This window comes from Mobula birostris, chromosome 3 (assembly GCF_030028105.1).
Source record: "Mobula birostris isolate sMobBir1 chromosome 3, sMobBir1.hap1, whole genome shotgun sequence".
Classification (NCBI taxonomy): Eukaryota; Metazoa; Chordata; class Chondrichthyes; order Myliobatiformes; family Myliobatidae; genus Mobula; species Mobula birostris.
Window position 1 is genome coordinate 229,246,748 of NC_092372.1, and position 16,195 is coordinate 229,262,942.

General features: G+C 46.0%; 1 protein-coding gene across 3 annotated transcripts in view; it reads right to left on the minus strand.

The window, feature by feature from the left end:
* The window catches only part of tonsl (tonsoku-like, DNA repair protein), a 91,737-nt gene that overhangs the window by 23,574 nt on the left and 51,968 nt on the right, over positions 1 to 16,195 (minus strand). For all 3 annotated transcript variants that reach the window (XM_072254308.1, XM_072254307.1, XM_072254309.1), the window contains 3 exons: positions 14,433 to 14,565; positions 6,210 to 7,117; positions 5,387 to 5,493 (listed from right to left, as the gene is read on the minus strand). In XM_072254308.1, coding sequence (XP_072110409.1) covers positions 5,387 to 5,493; positions 6,210 to 7,117; positions 14,433 to 14,565 — 1,148 coding nt within the window. The remainder of the gene's footprint in view (positions 1 to 5,386; positions 5,494 to 6,209; positions 7,118 to 14,432; positions 14,566 to 16,195) is intronic.

Here is a 16,195-nt window from a genome sequence, read left to right on the forward strand (position 1 = left end):
TCAGAAGGCTTTTGAGAAGGTGAACATAAGAACTTAAGAAATAAGAGCATAGGCCACCTGGCCTGTCGAGCCTGCTCTGCCATTCAATAAGATCATGGCTGACCTGACCATGGACTCATCTCCACCTACCTGCCTTTTCCACATAACCTTTAATTCCCCTACTATGTAAAAATCTATCCAACCTTGTCCAAAATATATTTACTGAGGTAGCCTCCACTGCTTCATTAGGCAGGGAATTCTACAGTCTGTACACCCTCTGGGAAAAGCAGTTCCTCCTCATCTCCACCCTAAATCTACTCCCCTGAATCCTGAGGCTATGTCTCCTAGTTCTGGTCTCACCTACCAGTGGAAACAACTTTCCTGCCTCTATCTTATCTATCCCTTTCATAATTTTATATGTTTCTATAAAATCTCCTCCCATTCTTCTGAATTCCAGCGAATACAGTCCCAGGTGACCCAATCTCTCCTCATAGTCTAACCCCCTCATCTCTGGAATTAACCTGGTGAACTTCCTCTGCACCGCCTCCAAAGCCGTATATCCTTCCTCAAGTAAGGAGACCAGAATATGCACACAGTACTCCAGGTGCGGCCTCACCAGTACCCTGTACAGTTTCAGCATAACCTCCCTGCTCTTAATTTCAATCCCTCTAGCAATGAAAGGCAATATCCCATTTGTCTTCTTGGTAGCCTGCTGTACCTGCAAACCAACCTTTTGAGATTCATGCACAAGCACTCCCAAGTCCTTCTGCACAGCAGCGTGCTGCAATCTTTTACCATTTAAATAACTTCATTTCCCATTTTTCCTTCCAAAGTAGATGACCTCACATTTACCAACATTATATTCCATCTGCCAGATCCTTGCTCACTCACTTAACCTATCTATATCTCTCTGCAGACTCTCTGTATCTTCTGCACGATTTGCTTTTCCACTCAATTTAGTATCATCAGCAAACTTAGATACACTACACTCGGTCCCCTCTTCCAGATTGTTAACGGTTGTGGACCCAGCACTGACTCCAGTGGCACACCGCTCACCACTGGCTGCCAACCAGAGTAACATCATGTATCCCAACTCTCTGCTTTCTATTAGTTAACCAATGCTCTATCCGTGCTAATACACCACCCCAACTCTAGGCATCCTCATCTTATGGATAAGTCTTTTATGTGGCCCCTTATCGAACACTTTCTGGAAATCCAAGTAAATAATGTCCATCTGTTTCGCTCTATCTACTGCACTCATTATATCCTCAATGAACTCCAGTGAGCTTGTCAAACAGGACCTGCCTTAGCTGAATCCATGCTGTGTCTGCCTTATGGATCCATGTCTTTCCAGATGCCTCGCTATTTCTTCTTCAATGATTGCTTCAAGCATTTTCCCAACTACAGATGTTAAACTAACTAGCCTATAGTTACAAACAAGAGAAAATATGCAGATGCTGGGAAGTCCAAGCACCACACAAAATACTGGAGGAACTCAGCAGGCCAGGTAGCATCTATGGGGAAAAAAGTACAGTCAACATTTCGAGCCTATAGTTACCTGCCTTTTGCCTACATCCATTTTTAAACAGTGGGGTGACATTTGCCTTCTTCCATTTCGCCAGGATCTGCCCTGAGTCCTGAGAATTTTAATAAATTATCTCTAAAGCCCCTACTATAACTTCTGACATTTCTTTCAGTACCCTGGGATGTATTCCATCAGGACTAGGGGATTTGTCTATCTTTAGACCCACAAGTTTGCTCAGCACTACCTCTTTGTGGGGATGGAACTGGACTCTCTGACGGTGGTGTCTGAAAAGAGGATGTTGTCTAAGTTGCATGCCATTTTGGTCAAGGTCTCCCATCCACTACGTAATGTACTTGGTGGGCACAGGAGTATATTCAGCCAGAGACTCATTCCACCGAGATACAACACAGAGAGTCATGGGAAGTCATTCCTGCCTGTGGCCATCAAACTTTACAACTCCTCCCTTGGAGAGTCAGACACTCTGAGCCGATAGGCTGGTCCTGGACTTATTTTATAATTTACTGGCATAATTTACATATTACTATTTAACTATTTATGGTTCTATTACTATTTATTATTTATGGTGCAACTGTAACGAAAACCAATTTCCCCCGGGATCAATAAAGTATGACTATGACTATTTAGTGATAGCTGTTGCATCGAGGTCCTCACCTCCCAATTGCATCCGTAACATCTCTCATTGGCATTTTAGACATGTACTCCACCGTGAAGACCGACACAGAATAGTCAGTCAAAGCCTTGGCCATTTCCTCATTACCCAATATCAATTCCTCCTTCTCGTCCTCCAAGGGACCCAAGTTCTCTTTAGCCACCCTTCTCCATTTCATGTAATTATAAAAACTTTTTATATCCATTTTTATATTTTGTGCTAGTTTATTTTCATAATCTACATTTGTATCTTCCCTTTCTTTATTGCTCACTTAGTGGTACTTTGTTGCTTTTTAAAATTTTCCCAATCTTCCAGTTCCCACTACTCTTGGCAACTTTGTACACACGAGCTTTTAGTTTGATGCCTTCTTTTATTTGCATAGTTATCCAAGGCTGGCTCTCCCCACCCTTACTGTCCTTGCTTTTAACTGGAATATACTTTTGCTGAGCATTGTGAAAAATCTCTTTGAAAGTCTTCCACTGTTCCTCAACTGTCCCACGATATAGCCTGTGTTCCTAGTCTCCTCGCTCATCCCATTGTAGTCTCCATTATTTAGGCACAATACACTAGTTTTAAATTGAACTACTGCACCCTCCATTTGTATGAGAAACTCAATCATACTGCGATCACTGTTTTCAAGAGGATCCCTAAACACAAGATCACTAATTGTACCTGTCTCATTATACAGACCAGATCCAAGATAGCATGTTCCCTTGTAGGTTCAGTAACATGCCATTCAAGAAAGCTATCACATATGCATTCTATGAAGACTTCCTCAGGACTGCCTTGCCCAACTTGATTCACCCAATCTATGTGCAAGTTAAAGCCCATACAATAACCGCTGTTCCATTCTTACATGCCTCAAATATTTCTTGATTTATTCCCTGTGCCATTAAATGTAATTAAATGGCCTGCAGACAACTCCCATTAGTGATTTTTTTGCTTTGCTATTCCTAATCTCTACCTAGATAAATTCAACATTCTGCTCCTTAGATCCTATATTGTCTCTCTCTCCACACGAGGCTGCTTTACGAGCTATGAACCCATGGTATTACAGGAAAGTTTCTAACATGGATAAAGCAGTGGCTGATTGGCAAAAGGCAAGGAGTGGGAATAAAAGGAGCCTTTTCTGACTAGCTGCCGATGACTAGCGGAGTTCCACAGGGGTCTGTGTTGGGACAATTCTTTTTATGTTCATGTCAATGATCTGGATGATTGAACTGATGGCCTTGTAGCAAAGTTTGCAGATGATGTGAAGGTAGGTGGAAGGGCAGGTAGTTTTGAGGAAAAAGGTAAGTTATAGAACGACAGATTAGGAGAATGGGCAAAGAAGTGGCAGATTGAATACAATGTCAGTAAGTGTATGGTCTTGCACTTTGATAGAAGAAATGAAAGGGTTAACTATTTTCTAAATGGAGAGAAAAGACAAAAATCTGAGGCACATAGGGATTTGGGAGTCCTTGTGCAGGATTCCCCAATGATTAATTTGCAGGTCGAGTCTTTGGTCTTATGGAATCTGACAGGACGGAGAGTGGACCATGGGAGAAAGGGAAGGAGGAGAGGCACAGAGGGAGTTGATAGCAGGTGAAAAGAAGAAAGAGGCCAGAGTGGGGACAGAAGACGGAAGGGGGCGGGGGAGATTTAACAAGAATCTGGAGGGGCAGCTTTAAATAAAAATACAAAGGGTGGTCGGTATTTGGAAACAGCTGCCAGAGAAGTGGTTGAGACAGGTACAATACAACTTTGAAAATGCAGTTGGACGGGTACATGGATGGGAAGGGTATGGATCAAATGCAGGTAAACGGGACTAGTTTGCATGGGGCATCTTGGTCAGCATGGAGCAGTTGGGCCGAAGGAACTATTTCTGTGCTGAATGACACTGTCAGTGCCTAGCCCACTGCCTTTATGCTGCCTGGATGCAAACTGACCGAGAGATGGTTTGCAGTCTGTCTGGCTTGTTTCCAGATTTAGAATGCAGCATCAGAAGCAGTGACCTGCCCAACATATTCACCAAGAGACAGCCAAACTTCCATCTCAGCTCTCTCTTCCTAGCTTTCACAACCCCCCTGTGAGTGAGATCCCCATTCACCATCCTATCCAATCCCCTTGGGGACGAGTTCCCCATTCACCCTCTCCCCAATCCCCCAGGACAGAGTTCCCAACTCACCCCTGGGTTGAGCCCACTAGGGAAAGGCAATTTTGGATTCAGTGTTGTCTAATGAATCAGATTTGATTAGGGAGCTTAAGATAAAGGAACCCTTAGAAGATAGTGATCATAATATGATAGAATTCACCCCGCAATTTGAGAGGGAGATGCAAATATTGGTCCCACTCTCCTTCCCAATCCACTGGCACTAAGTTCCTCATTCCCTCCCTCCCTGCCCCTTTTCCCGGGAGATTGCTCCAAGCTGCAGTCTGTTAATTGACTGTCAGTGTCCAGTTTGAGTGACTATAAGACCATAAGACATAGAATTAGGCTATTTGGCCCATAGAGTGTGCTCTGCCATTCCATTATGGTTGATTTATTATCTGTCTCAACCCCATTCTCCTGCCTCCTCTAGTAACCTTTGATACTGCGATTGATCAAGAACCTATCAATCTCTGCTTTAAATATGCTCAATGACTTGGGCTCCACAGCCATCTATGGCAATGAAATTCAGATTCACTACACTCTGGCTAAAGAAATTCCTCCTCAACTCCGTTTTAAATGGACGCCCCTCTATTGTGAGGCTGTGCCCTATGATCCTAGACTCCCCCACTATAGGAAACATCCTCTTCACATCCACTCTATTTAGATGTTTCAATAGTCCTCAAGAAGGGGCTCGGCCTAAAACGTTGATTGCTTACTCTCTACCATTGATGCTGCCTGGCCTGCTGAGTTCCTCCAGCATTTTGTGTTAGATTTCCAGCATCAGTAGATTTTCTTGTCTTTGTGATCCATTCAATATTCAACAGGTTTCAATGAGATACCCCCCTCATTCTTCTAAACTCCAGGAAATACATGCCCAGAGCCATCAAACGCACATTTGTCAGCCCTTTCTTTCCTGGAATCATTCTCACGGCCCCCCTCAGATTCTTGCTTCTGAGGTAAGAGGCACCAAAACTGCTCACGATACTCCAGTGTGGTCTGATCAGTGCTCAGCATTCCCTTCTTGCTCTTATATGCCAGATCCTCTCAGTAACCCTCCACAAGCAATGACCCGCCGACATACCTGTGTGGCACAGGGATCAGGAAAGTGCACTCTTGAACCTTGACCCTGACCCTGATGGATGGAACCACTGCAGTGTTCACAGGCTGTGTCATCGACGGAGCTGAACTCTAGGGCGACACCAAGATCGGATGGTGAATTAACAGGGCACACTGGATGGTTAGCAACTACTGACTTGGTAACTAAACTCTGTCACGGACGGTCCCGAGGAGGCTACAAAAGGAGGAGAGTTGGCCATGGGGTTAGCAACCCCATTCCATCAGAACCCAGAGATACAGAAACACCGGAAGAAGCTCATCCCTGGGTGAGGAAGGATCTTCGACGGGCTACATCTTGAAAGACCAGTGAGCTCTGGCGAGCTGCTGTTGGCAGCCTATGCCCCAGTGGCCATGATTAGCTTGAGAAGACGACTTTTAACTACTCAATAAAGAGGGAAGATTGAACAGTTAGTGACTGGAGATTGAATTACTGGGACAGATCACTGTCACAGAAAATCATGAACATGAGATTCTGCAGTCGGTGGAAATCCAGAGCAACACACCCAAAATGCTGGAGGAACTCAGCAGGTCAGGCAGCATTAATGGAAATGAACAGAGAGTTGATGTTTCACACAGAGACCCTTCTTCAAGACAGTGATGGAGGAGAGTTGACCTTGTTTTGAGCCACAGGGTGCAGAGGCTGGAGGGAGGGGCCATACAGACGGAGAGAGGGAGGGGTGGATAGGTGTACAGAGAAAGGAAAGGATAGATGGAGGGAGGGTGGCACAGATGGAAGAAGGGTGGTGTGGTGCAGATGGAAGGAGAGGATAAAGAGAGCGTTGTGTTACCGTGGAGTTGTAAGGGGCTGCTACTGGAGTGCCGAGCTCAGGGATACGGTCGGCAGACATGCTGGTGGTATCTCCTCCGATGCCGGCGATTCTCCCTGTCCTCCCGACCACTGTCCTTTCCACGATCTGGGTCATCCGCACCTGCCGCGGCCTCTTCCTCTGCGGGGCAGGACCGCCACGGGATCTGGGAGCTGCAGGCGCCGACTTGGCAGGGGAACCCCCAAAGAGCTCGTCCTCGCTGGCAGAGTCCAACTCTGCCGGGGTGATGTCTGGGGACACCCCTCCGTGTTCCCGCGGCCTCTTCCTCCGCCGGCGGTCACCTAGATCGTCCTCCAGCCAGTCATCATCCGGGTACTCTGCATCGGGGACCAGTGCGGGTCTGGGTGGCGGGATGGCGGACACCTGAGGGGGGTCCGCTACGGCCTGGGACAGCAGGCGGGACTTCGCACTCCCCAGCCCCCGCATTGCTGCCTGGTAGGTGGAGGCTGCAGGGCTGGAGTCGCCCGATACCCTCCCCAGCTCGGGGCCGGACGCCCCATGACCACTGGCAACTCCAAGGTCACACAGGGATGTGGGAACCACCTCTCTCCGTGGCTTCCTCACTGGGTGGAACCGATCCATAGGGACCTCCTCCTCCCCCTCCCCTTCTGATGGCACCTCTCTAATGTCCGAGCGTCCCATCCTTCTCTGGGAGAGTAGCTGGGTGCTGCATGCAGTGTGAAGTAGGGGTTCCTGGGCTCCCCTATGCCGGTGCCCCTGGGTGCTGCGGCTTTGAGTCAGGGTTACCCTCCCTGTCCTCCGTCTGCCGGCGTCCGGGGCAGTGTCCTGTGAGGCAGACAACGTGCTCTTCTGAGAACTCTCCGAGTCAAACAGGTCGCTCTCTCCGAAACACTGGCCAAGCTGGGGACCTGCATGGGAGCACAACAGCAGGTTAGACCTCACACAGGGAGACAGGGTGAAACTCTCTCCATACCGTCCCATCACACATTCTGGGATCAGTCACAGAGAGAAGTTCCCTCTACACTGTCCCATCACACACTCCCAATATCAGACAGAGTATAGCTCCCTCACACTGTCCCATCATACACTCCCAGGTCAGAGACAGCAGGAATTTAGTAGGTCCCAACAGCGAAGAAATGAGTAAATAAAATATTCTAACTGACCCCCTCAATCTTAGACCTCCCTTCAGTGAGCTGGTTCCAAATTTGAAACCATTCATGCAAAAAGCCTGAGAGAACGTATCCACCAGACTTAAGGACAACTTCTATCTCAGTTCTTTTTACGTTATATGTCAATGATTTGGATGATGGAATTGATGGCTTTGTTGCAAAGTTTGCAGACAATATGAAGATAGGTGGAGGGGCAGGTAGTTTTGAGGAAGTAGAGAAGCTACAGAAGGACACTGTAGATAAATTATGAGAATGGGCAAAAAGTGGCGGCAGATTGTATATAGTGTTGAGAAATGTATGGTCATGCACTTCAGTAGAAAGAAATGAAAGCTTGACTATTTTCTAAATGGAGAGAAAACACAAAAATTGGAGGAGCAAAGGGACTTGGAAGTCCTTGTGCAGGATTCCCTAAACGTTAATTTGCAAGTTGGGTCTGTGGTGAGGGAGGCAAAAGCGGCAGAGGATGAGAGGTGACCTGATAGAGGTGTATAAGATGATGAGAGGCATTGATTGGGTGGATAGTCAGAGGCTTTTCCCCAGGGCTGAAATGGCTAACAAGAGGGGCATAATCTTAAGGTGCTTGGAAACAGGTACAAGGGGGACGTCAGAGGTGAGTTTTTCACACAAAGTGGAGGGTGTGTGGAATGCATTGTCAGTGATGGTGGTAGCCTCTTAAGGGAGTCTCAGACAGTATTCCTTTCAAGAGGACTAAAACATAAAAACAACGATGCAATGTTGAGACTTTATAAAGCAATGGCGAGGCCTCACTTGGAGTATTGTGAGCAGCTGAAACTGGAGAGGGTTCAAAGGAGGTTCACGAAAATCATTCCAGGATTAAATGGCTTGTCATATGAAGAGTGTCTGATGGCTCTGAGCTTTCATTCACTTGAATTCAGAAGAATGAGGGTTGACCTAATTGGAACCTTTCGAATGGTGAAAGACCTTTACAGAGTGGATGTGGAGAGAATGTTTCCTGTGGTGAGAGTGTCTAAGACTAGAGAACACAACTTCAGGATAGAGGGACATCATTTTAGAACGGAGATGAGGAGGAATTTCTTCAGCCAAAGAGTGGTGAACCTGTGGAATTCGTTGCCACAGGTAGCTGTGGATGTCAACTCTTTATGAATACTTATGGAAGAGATTGGTAGGCTCTTGATTGGTCAGGGCATGAAGGGATATGGGGGAAAGGCAGGAGACTGAAGTTGAGAGTGAAAATGGATCAGCCAAGATGAAATGGCGGAGCAGACTTAATGAGTCAAATAGCCCAATTCTGCTCTGATATCTTATGGTCTAATAAAACTACTGAACTGTCCTCTGGTACAATAAAAGACTCTTGACCTCAAGTGAAGTAACAGAACACAGATTATGGAAATCTACAGCACGTTACAGGCCCTTCGGCCCACAATGTTGTGCCAACCACGTAACCTACTTTTGAAACTACCTAGAATTTCCTTACCGTATAGCCTTCTATTTTTCCAAGTTCCATGTACCCCTCTTAAAAGACCCTATTGTATCTGCCTCTACCACTGGTGCTGGCAGTGCATTCCACGCACCTACCACTCTGTGTGTGAAAAACTTACCTCTGACATCCCCCTTGTACCTACTTCCAAGCACCTTAAAACTGTGCCCCCCATGTTAGCCATTTCAGCCCTGGGAAAAAGCCTCTGCCTATCCACCCAATCAATGCCTCTCATCATCTTATACACCTCTATCAGGTCACCTCTCATCCTCTGTCACACCAAGGAGAGAAGGCCAAGTTCACTCAACCTATTCTCATAAGGCATGATCTCCAATCCAGGCAACATCCTTGTAAATCCCCTCTGCACTCTCTCAATAGTTATCCACATCCTTCCTGTAGTGAGGTGACCAGAATTGAACACAGTGCTCCAAGTGGGGTCTAACTAAGGTCTTATACAGCTGTAACATTACCTCACGGCTCTTGAACTCAACTCAACTCAGGTTGATGAAGGCCAACACATCGTATGCCTTCTTAACAACACTGTCAACCCGCGTAGCAGCCATGAATACTCTATGGACACGGACTCCAAGAACTCGCTGATTCTCCACACTGCCAGGAGTCTTAACATTATTATATTTTGACCTACCGAAGTATACCACTTCACACTTAACTGGGTTGAACTCCATCTGTCACTTCTCAGCCCAGTACTGCATCGTATTGATGACACGCTGAAACCTCTGACAGCCCTTGAGACTGTCAACAACACCCCCAACTGTGTCATCAGCACACTTACTAACTTCTTCATCCAGGTCATTTATAAAAATCACAAAGAGAAGGGGTCCCAGAACAGATTTCCGAGGAACACCACTGGTCACCATTCTCTATGCAGAATATGAACCATCTACAACTACTCTTTGCCTTCTGTGGGCAAGTCAATTCTGGATCCACAAAGCAAGGTCTCCTTGGATCCTATGCCTCCTTACTTTCTGAATGAGCCTTGCATGGGGAACCTTATCAAATGCCTTACTGAAATCCATGTACACTACATCTACTGCTCTACCTTCATTAATGTGTTTTGTTACATCCTCAAAGAATTCACTCAGGTTCGCAAGGCATGACCTGTCCTTGACGAAGCCATGCTGACTATCCCTAATCAGATTATGTCTCTCCAAATGCTCATAAATCCTGCCTCTCAGGATTGCTGCCTGTGCCATGTGACAGTGAAGATAGGAATAAAACGAGCTGGCAGATAAATGTGCGGCTGAAGAATTGGAGCGGGGGACAGTGATTCAGATTTCTGGATCATTGGGACCTCTTCTGGGGCAGGTGTGATCTGTATAAAAGGGATGGGTTGCATTTGGATCCAAGGGGGACCAATATTCTTGTGCGCAGGGTTATGAGAGCTGTTGGGAGTGGTTTAAACAAACATGGCAGGGGGATGTAAACCAGTATGTCAGAGCTGAGGATGAGCCAGCAAGGTTACAAGTAACATGAATGTAAGGAAGGACAAGCCAATGATTTGGCACAAATGCAGACAGTGCAAAGAGTTAAATTGTACCACAGAGGCAAAATTCAAAAGGGCGAAGAATGCAGACTGAAGGTGTTGTATTTAAATGCGTGTAGCATTCGGAATAAGGTAGACGAACTCGTGGCACAATTAGAGATTGGTCTAATTCTGGGCATCACTGAGTCGTGGTTGAAAGAAGGCCATAGTTGGGACCTTAAAATCAAAGGATATACTTTGTATTGAAAACACTGGAAGGCATTGCGGTGGTGTGGCTCTGTTGGTAAGAGATGGAATTACATCTTTAGAAAACTGTAACATAGGGTCAGAGAATGTTGAATTTTTGTGTGTGGAGTTAAGAAACTGCAAGGGTAAAATTACCATTATGGGAATCATATATAGGCCTCCAGATAGTAGCCAAGATGTGGGGTTGAGATTGCAAAGGGAGCTGGAAAAGGCATGTAATAAGGGTAATGTCACAATTGTAATGGGGGACTTCAACATGCAAGAGGATTGGGAAAATCAGGTTCATGCCAGATCACAACAGAATGAATTTGTTGAATGCTGACGAGATGGCTTTTTAGAGCAGCTTGTGCTTGAGCCTACTCGCGGAAAGGCCATCTTAGATTGGCTGTTGTGTACTAATCCAGATTTTATTAGGGAGCTTAAAGTAAAGGAATCCTTAGGAGTTACTGATCATATGATTGAAGGTATACTGCAATTTGAGAGGGAGAGGCACAAGTCACATGTATCAGTATTATAATGGAATAAAGGGAATTACAGATGCATGAGAGAGGAGCTTGCCCAGGTGGATTGGAAGAGGATACTGGCAGGGATGATAACGCAGCAGAGGTGGCTGAAGTTTCTGGGAATAGTGATAGTTCACAAGGCGCAGGATAGATATGTCCTAGAGAAGTAGTTCTCAAATGGCAGGGGTAGGCAACCATGGCTGACAAGGGAAGTTAAGGACTGCATAACAGCCAAGGAAACAGCATATAAAGGTAGCGAAAATGTGTGGGAAGTTGGATGATTGAGAAGATTTAAAATCCAACAAAAGGCAACTAAAAAAGTTATAAGAGAAAAGATGAAATATGAGGGCAAACTACCCAATAATGTAAAGCAGGATACCAAAAGTTTTTTCTGTTGTATAGAGATTAAAAGAAAGGGAGGTGAGAGTTGATATTGGACCACTGGAAAATGATGCTGGTGTGGTAGTAATGGGGAGCAAAGAAATGGCAGATTAACTTAATGAGTACTTTGCATCAGTCTTCACTGTGGAAGATACTAGCAGTGTGCCAAAGGTCCGTGACTGTCAGGGAGCAGGAGTGAGTACCATAACTACGACAAAGGAAAAAGTGCTGGCAAACTCAAAGGTTTTAAGGTGGATAAGTCACCTGGGCCAGGTGGACTGCATCCCAGAGTCCTGAGAGAGGTTTCTGAAGAGATAACGAATGCATTGGTCATGATCTTTCAAAAATCACTTGATTCTGGCATGGTCCCAGAGGACTGGAAGATTGCAAATGTCACTCTACTCTTTAAGGGAGGAAGGCAAAAGAAAGGAAATTATAGGTTAGTTAGCCAAACCTCAGCGCTTGGGAAAGTGCTGGAGTCTACTGTAAAGGATGAGGTTTCGAGGTAGAGACTAATGATAAAATAAGTCAAAGTCAGCATGGATTCTGTAAAGGGGAATCTTGCCTGACAAATCTGTTTGATTTCTTAGAGGAAGTAACAAGCAGGGTGGACAAAGCAGAAGCAGAGGATGTCATTTACTTGGTTTTTCAGAAACAGTTGATAAGGCCACACATGAGGCTGCTTAACAAGATGAAATCTTATGGTGTTATAGGAAAGATACTGGCATGGATAGCAAAATGGCTGACAGGCAGGAGGCAGTGAGTGGGAATAAAAGGGGCCTTTTCTGGTTGGCTGCCAGTGACCAGTGGTGTTCCCCAGGGGTCAGTATTGGGACCGCTGCTTTTCACATTGTTTGTGAATGATTAATATAATGGAACTGATGGCTTTGTGGCAAAGTTTGCAGATAATGCGAAGATAGATGGAGGGGTAGATAGTGCTGAGGAAGCAATGCGATTGCAGAAGGACTTAGGTGTCCAGAAGCATCAATAAATGTATGTACACAGGAAGATAAATTGGAAGAACGGCCAAAAAAGTGGCAGATGGAACACTGTCACAAACACATTTTGGTAAAAGGAACAGAAAAGTGCAGACTATTATCCAAATGGAGAAAAGGTTCAAATATCAGATTTGCAGAGGGACTTGGGTCCTCATGCAAGACTCCCAGAAGGTTAATTTACAAGGATGAGTCTGTGGTAAAGAAGACAAATACAAGGTTGGCATTCATTGCAAGGGGAGTAGAATAAAAAAACAAGATAATGCTGAGGTTTTATAAGACACTGGTCAGGCCACACTTGGAGTATTGTCAACAGTTTGGGGCCCCATATCTCAGGAAAGATGAATTGTCATTGGAGAGAGTCTAGAGGACGCTCACAAGAATGATTCCGGGAATGAAGGGGTTAACATATGAGGAGCATTTGGCAGCTTTGGGCCTGTATTCACTGGAATTTAGAAGAATGTGTGGGGATCTCATTGAAACCTACTGAATGTTGAAGGGACTAGATCGGGTGGATGTAGAGAGGATGTTTCCTATGGTGGGGTATCCAGAACAACCTCAGAAATTGGGGGATGATCCTTTAGAACAGAGGTAAGGAGGAATTTTTTTTTAAGCTAGCGAGCAGCGAATCTGTGGAATGCTCTGCACAGACTGCAGTGGAGGCCAAGGCCATGGGTAGGTTTAAAGTGACAATTGATAGTGTCCTGATTGGTCAGAGCATTAAAGGTTATGGTGAGAAGGCAGGTGTATGGGGTTGTGTGGGATCTGGGATCAGTCATGAAGGAATGGTGGAACAGACTTGACAGGCTGAATGGCCTAATTCTGCTCCTATGGCTTACCTCATGTTGTGTAGACCATAACATTACCTCATGATTCTTGAACTCAATTCCCCGACTAGTAAAGGTCAACACACCACGCACTTTATTAACAACCCTATCAACTTGCACAGCAATTTTTGAGGGACCTATGGATGTGGACCTCAAGGTCTATCTGTTGCTCCACATGGCTAAGAATCCTGCCACGTACTCTGACTTCAAGTTCTCCCTTCCAAAGTGAATCATTTCAAACTTTCTGGATTGAACTCCATCTGCCACTTTTCAGACCAGCTCTGCAGCCTGTCTGTCCCATGGTAATCTATGATAACCTTCTATGCTATCCATATCTCCACCAACCTTCGTGTCACGTGAGACTACAGGTTAACTTGCAGGCTGAGTCGGTGGTTAGGAAGGCAAATGCAATGCTACCATTCTCTTCTAAAGGACTAGAATATAAAAGCAAGGAAGTAATATCGAGGCTTTGTAAGGCATTGGTCAGACTGCACTTGGCGTGTTGCGAACAGTTATAGGCCCCTTATCTAAGAAAAGATGTGCTGGCATTGGAGAGGGTCCAGAGGAGGTTCATGATTCCAGGAATGAAAGGGTTAGTGAGAGCATTTGATAGCTCTGGGCCTGTACTCACTGAAACTTAGAAGAATGTGGGGTAAACCTGGAACTGAAACCTGTCAATATTGAAAGATCTAGATAGAGTGGATGTGGAGAGAATATTTTATTTTGTGGGCGAGTCTTGGACCAGAGGGCACAGCCTCAGAATAGAAGGACTTCTCTTTGGAACAAAGATGAGGAGGAATTTCTTTAGCCTGAGGGTGGTGAATCTCTGGAAATCATTGCCACAGATGGCTAAGGAGGCCAAGTCACTGGGTATAAAGTGGAGGTTGACAGGTTCTTGATTAGTCATGGCAAAGGTTATGGTGAGAAGCAGGAGAATGGGGCTGAGAGGGATAATAAATCAGGCATGATGGAATAGTGGTGCAGACCTGATGGGCCAAATAGCATAACTGTGCTCCTATGTCTTATGTTTTATAATAAAACTTTTTCACTGATGCCCAGGAACAAGCAGTATCCACGCCAGTGTAATGGAGGCGTCCCTGGCCGGGACTGGAGCTGGATGAACTGCGGTATGGACTTACGGTGAGGCTCGCCTCGGGCCAGGGTGCTCATCAGCAGCTTCTCCAGATGTCTGCACTGCAGCCTCGTATCGTGGTCGAGGTCCATGCGATAGTCGCGCTCCCACTTTCGCAGGCTCTCCAGGGGAGTCTGACCCTGAGGATCAAAGAGAACAGCACCCAGTAAGATGCACTCACCCGCAGGAGAGTCAGAGACTCTGGAGGTGAGTGCAATACTACAATCATTGCAATCCTGTAAATACTTCCACAGTAACGTCAGCACGACACCACAACTCGGGTGTTCCGGAGTTCAATTCCGGTGGCACCTATAAGGAGTTTGTACGTTCTTCCCTTAGAATGCGTGGGTTTCCTCCCATATTCCAAAGTAGTACCGGTTAGCAGGTCAATTGGTCATTGTAAATCATCCTGTGAACAGGTGGTTGCTGGGCGGTGCAGCTCGTTAGGCCGGAAGGTGCTGCTTCACGTTGTACCTCCAAACAAATAAAAAAATTGACAGCCAGGCTGCACTTGGAGTACAGTGCCCATTCCAGCAAGGATGTGGGAGTTTTGGAGAGGGTGCAGAAGAGGTTCACCAGGATGCCGCCCGGATTAGAGGGTATGTGCTCCAAGTACAGGCTGGACAAGTGCTGTTTCCTCTGGAACGAAGACTGTGTGGAAACCTGATAGAAATTGATGAGAGGCATAGATAGGGTAGATAGTCAGAGGATTTTCTCACAGTGTAGCAAACTCAACTACGAGAGGGAATGTATTGACAAGTGAGAGCCTTGCCTTGCCTTGCACCCTAAACTCCTGGAGGAGTTGTTGGGGCGCTGTCATGACAAGCTTTGCACCAGTCTGTTCCATCTGTCGCGGTTGTGTGCCAGAGCCTGGGTCACCGCAATTGTTTTCCCTGTCCATTCTTTAATGTTGTTCATCCATCTTTTCCTCTGTCTACCCCTCCTTCTTTTCCCCTCCAGTTTCTTGTAGAACAGTCTTTGCAAGGCCACTGGATCTTATTACGTGGCCGTACCATCTCAGCTTTCTTTCCTTCACCGTTGAGAAGGTCTTCATGGGGGCCAATGTGGTGCTGGATGGTCTTACGGACCTGCTCGTTTATGGTCCAAGTATGAGATGCCCAAGATGTTGCGATAGCATCTCATTTCCAATGCCTGTATCTTCCTCTGTAGCTCTGCTGTGAGGGTCCATGTCTCACATACGTACAGGAAGATGGAGAATACCAATGCACGTAGGAGTCTGATCTTGTACTTCATGGTGATGTCGCTGTCCCTCCATATTGTCTTGAGTTTGGATAGTGCAGTCATTGTCTCTGCGGTTCTTGCCAGGACTTCTGGTCTTGATCCTTCATCACTGATGATTGCTCCCAGGTACTTGAACTGCTGCGCTGTCTCAAGTTTCTGATCATGGACTGAGATGTCTGTTGTGATGGCATTGTTGACATTTGCCATGAGCTTGGTTTTCTCAGCACTTAGTTCCATTCCAAACCTTGTGGTGGCTCTGTCAAGATGGCTGACCAGTTTGACCAGGTCGTCCTCTTTTCCTACAAGTCCATCAATGTCATCAGCAAATCTTAGGCTTGTGATGTTCCTCCCTCCGATGCTGACTCTGCCCACATGATCTTCAAGGGCAACACTCATGATCCGTTCCAGGAAGACGTTGAAGAGAGTGGGGGAGAGGGGGCAGCCCTGACGGACTCCTGCAGAGGTATGGAACCACTTCCCAATGGTGCCCTGAGCAAGTATTGCACTGGTTGCCTTGGCATAAAGCTG